Source organism: Penaeus chinensis, chromosome 37, assembly GCF_019202785.1.
Source record: "Penaeus chinensis breed Huanghai No. 1 chromosome 37, ASM1920278v2, whole genome shotgun sequence".
In the NCBI taxonomy this organism is placed as follows: domain Eukaryota; kingdom Metazoa; phylum Arthropoda; class Malacostraca; order Decapoda; family Penaeidae; genus Penaeus; species Penaeus chinensis.
In genome coordinates, this window is record NC_061855.1 from 2,943,535 (window position 1) to 2,947,563 (window position 4,029).

Here is a 4,029-nt window from a genome sequence, read left to right on the forward strand (position 1 = left end):
TCTGACTCTGTGAGTGTGGGGGAGGGAGAGGGAGGGAAGGGGGCAGGGGGGAGGGAGGGAGGGGTAAGGAGGGAGGGAGAGAGTGGTGTGTGTGTGTGTATATATATCCATATAGATACACACACACACATATACACACATACACACATACACACATACACACATACACACATACACACATACACACATACACACACACATACACACACATACACACACATATATATACATACATACATACATACATACATACATACATGCATACATACATACATACATAGATAAAAAAAAGAGGAGAAAATCAGAGAGGAAAAACAAGCCATAAAATATAAACACAAACAAAGCAACAAATCAACCAAAACAAAGCTAACCATCTAAATAAACAACCTGCACACACAAAGAAGGCAGCACCCACTGAGCCCGCGCCCTCTCCGCCGCAGGGAAAGCGTGAGGGTCGGCGAGCACACCGTCGGCAGAGACCCCGACTGCCACAAGAACCTCTGCGCTCCCTCGCCGCAGGACATCGCCGTGGAGCAGGTGATTGTGCACGAGGGTTACGGGTCGCCTTGCCTGAGCTGCAACGACATCGCTCTCCTGCGACTGGCAACGCCCGCCAAGATCGATGGCAGTAAGTTGGGGTGTGTTGGAGAGGTAGAGGATGTTGGGGAGGAATTGGGGGAGAGAGGGAGAGGGAGAGAGAGAGAGAGACAGGGAGAGGGAGAGAGAGGGACAGGGAGAGAGAGCGAGAGAGTGTGAGAGAGGGAGAGGGGAAGAGAGAGAGAGAGAGACGGAGAGAGAGAGAGAGAGAGGGAGAGATAAGCGTATGAAGAAAGAAAGAAAAAGAGATCGAGAAAGATGGGAATAAAGAAAAGAGAAACCGGGAGTGAAACACCTATACCAAACCAAAAAAAAAAAGCGTAATATGTATCAAACAAACAAACAAAAAAATGTCCAACCCATCAAAAAAAAAAAAAAAAAAATCTTCAATAACCCTTTCCGAACTTCACAACCTCCCCCCCCCCCTTTGTTTTCTATAACTTTTACCAAACTTCTCTCCTCGTCCCCCCCCCCCCCCCCCCCTCAGTCTTCGTGACGCCCGTGTGCCTTCCGCTGGAGCCGCTAAGGGACCTGGGCTTCTCCGCGCGGGATCTGAAGACGAGGCGCGCGTGGATCGCCGGCTGGGGCGCCACTGGTAAGGCCGTTGTGGTTGTTTTTGTTGTTGTTGTTGTTGTTTTTGGTCGTATTGATATTAGTTTTGGTATATGTATATGTGTGTGTGATAATCATCGGATCAGATCATGATAAACACCACTAAACCTCGTAACTTTCTTCTATTTCTATTTTTCTTGTTCATCTCTTTCTATTTCTTGTTTATCTATTTCCATTTCTGTTTTTTTCTTGTTCTAATTCCATTTCTCTTCTATTTCGTGTTCATCTATTTCCATTTCCATTCTTTTATTCATCTATTTCCATTTCTTGTTCATCTACTTTTGCTTCTTGTTCACCTACTTCCATTTCTATTCTATTGTTCATCAATCTTTTTTAATTTTCCTCTTCCATTTCTCTTCCATCTCTTCATACTTCTCGTTCATGTTCTCAATTGTCCCTTTCCTCCCTTCCCTCCGTCCACAGAGGCCCTCTCCTCCCGCACCGGCACTGGGACCTTCTCGGACGTCCTCCAGCACGGGTTTGTGCCCATCAGTGACCGCTACTGCGCTCAGGATCTCCGCGATTATCCCGACCCTGATATGGTGAGAGCGTGCTGTTGCTGGTGTTAAAGTGCGTGTGTGTATTGTGTGTGTGTTTGTCTCTGTCTGTTTGTCTTTCTCTCTCTCTCTCTCTCTCTCATTCTCTCTCTCTCTCTCTCTCCCTCCTTCCCTCTCCCTCTCCCTCCCCCCCCCTCTCTCTCTCTCTTCTTTCTACTTTCTTCTTTCGTCTCTCTCTCTCTCCCTCTCCCTCTCTCCCTCCCTCCCTCCCTCCCTCCCTCCCTCCCTCCCTCCTTCCCTCTCCCTCTCCCTCTCCCCCCCCCTCTCTCTCTCTCTCTCCATTCTTTCTTTCTTTGTTTCTCTTTTCTTTGTTTTTCTTCTTTCGTCTCGTTCTTATTCTTTTCCTCTTTCTGTCTGTTTTTATAAAGAAGTTTTCGATATTGTTCAGAGCCAATAAAAATGTTGCTGAACTTAGCGGAAATACAGGAGCTTGTTTGTTTAAAAACCCACCCAGCGGATTTGTGCTAAACAAACTCGTATTTTTCGCAATGTTGGAGATTTTTCCTCGTTTTTCACTCCCTTTCTTCTTCTTCTTCTTCCCCTTCTCCTTCTCTTCCTTCCTCTCCTCCTTCTCCTTCTCCTTCTCCTTCTCTTCTCTTCTTCTCTCCTCCTCCTCCTTCTTCTTCTTCTTCTTCTTCTTCTTCTTCTCTTCTCCTTCTCCTTCTCCTTCTCCTCCTCCTCCTCCTCCTCCTTCTTCTCCTCCTTCTTCTTCTACTTCTTCTTCTTATTCTTCTTCTTCTTATTCTTCTTCTTCTTCTTCTTCTTCTTCTTCTTCTCCTCCTTCTTCTCCTCCTTCTTCTCCTCCTTCTTCTTCTACTTCTTCTTCTACTTCTTCTTCTTCTTCTTCTTCTTCTTCTTTGGGTTACAAATGCCATAATTTTGGGTATCTCAAATTCCTCCTAGTTTCCATGCCGCCTTGATCACGCCACTGATTGCTGGGATATAAAACGATGCCTTTTTATGTCTGTCTATATAAATTGCTAGTCTGTGGTGTAAATCGCGCTCGTTATTATTACGAAGAGATTCTGTGTGTAGCGTCTTTTGCCGTAGTGTTAGAGATGAGAGTGAGACATTCTCTCTTGTCTATTTATATTTCCGTTTATCTCTCATATTTGTATTTGTCTGTCTGTCCCTCTGTTTCCCTTCCTTCTTTCTCTCTCTCTCTCTTTCTCTCCCTCTCTCTCTCTCTCTCTCCTCTCTCTCTCTCTCTCTCTCTCTCTCTCTCTCTCTCTCTCTCTCTCTCTCCCTTTCTGATTCCCTCTCCTTCCCTCCTAATCTTTTTTTCTTTCTCCCTATCCCCCTCCCACTCTTCTGTCTTCTCTTCCTACCTCCCTCCCTCCAATTCTCCTTTTTTCTCTCCCTCTCCCACTCTTTCCCTCCCTTCATCCCTATCTCCCTCCTTCCTTCCAACTCTCCTGTCCTTCCTCCTACTCTCTTTCCCCTCTCCCTCTCCCTCTGTCCCTATCTCCCTCCCTCCCTCCCTCCCACCCACCTACACGCGCCATAACCCACCCTCCGTCCTCCCTCTCCCGCAGGTGCTGTGTGCCGGAGGCGAGGAGCACGACGCCTGCACAGGTGACTCCGGAGGCCCTATGGTCATCAGCAACAGCAACGGGACGCGGAGATACGTCATCGGCGTGGTCAGTCGCGGCCCCATCGTCTGCGGCGCCCCTGAGAGCTCGGGGATTTACACGAGCGTCATCTATTACATCGACTGGATCGTGAAAAACCTCCGTGCTTAAGGGGGCAACGGAGGTCGATACAGGGTCTGCGTGGAATGGGAAGACTGGCCTTGAGGATTCACTAGGAAGACGGGATAGCGAAGGAGAGATGGACGCCGGATTTGGCGTCGACTAAAGTGGAAAATTGGACAACGAAGGGGAGACTGGTCCAAAAAATTGGTCTATATCGTCTTAGTTGTAGGGAAATAGAAGTCGGGGTCGCCTGGCTTGAGTTGTAGCGACAAAGCACTCCTGGCAATTTGCAACGTCCGCCAGGATCGATAACCGCGTAAAAGAATTGGGTTTGCGGAAGTTGCTTCAGCTTTATATATACAAAAGGGAATGATTGTGTGGCTGTTTGGTTGTTTGGCAGTTATGTTGTTAGAAATTGAAATATTTCTCATTGTGCTTTAAGGAAACAGAAGGTGCTGTTGACTTTGGAAGGTTGAACGAGATATTGCTAATGCTCATATCAGGTACAAAAATATGTGTATGCTAAGATTTACCAAATATATTTTTGGGTTTGTCTACCGGTCATCGCT

The 4,029-nt window shown here is 47.0% G+C and overlaps 1 protein-coding gene across 1 annotated transcript; it reads left to right on the forward strand.

Annotated features, from left to right (window-relative positions):
- Positions 1-440: 440 nt before the first annotated feature.
- LOC125045448 (phenoloxidase-activating factor 3-like) lies at positions 441-3,822 on the forward strand (the record flags this gene model as incomplete). The annotated part of the gene is given in 4 exon segments (XM_047642708.1): positions 441-628; positions 1,085-1,192; positions 1,633-1,751; positions 3,302-3,822. Coding segments are annotated over 4 exon segments (622 nt in total), but the record flags the coding sequence as incomplete, so codon positions are not given.
- Between the last annotated feature and the right edge of the window lie 207 nt (positions 3,823-4,029).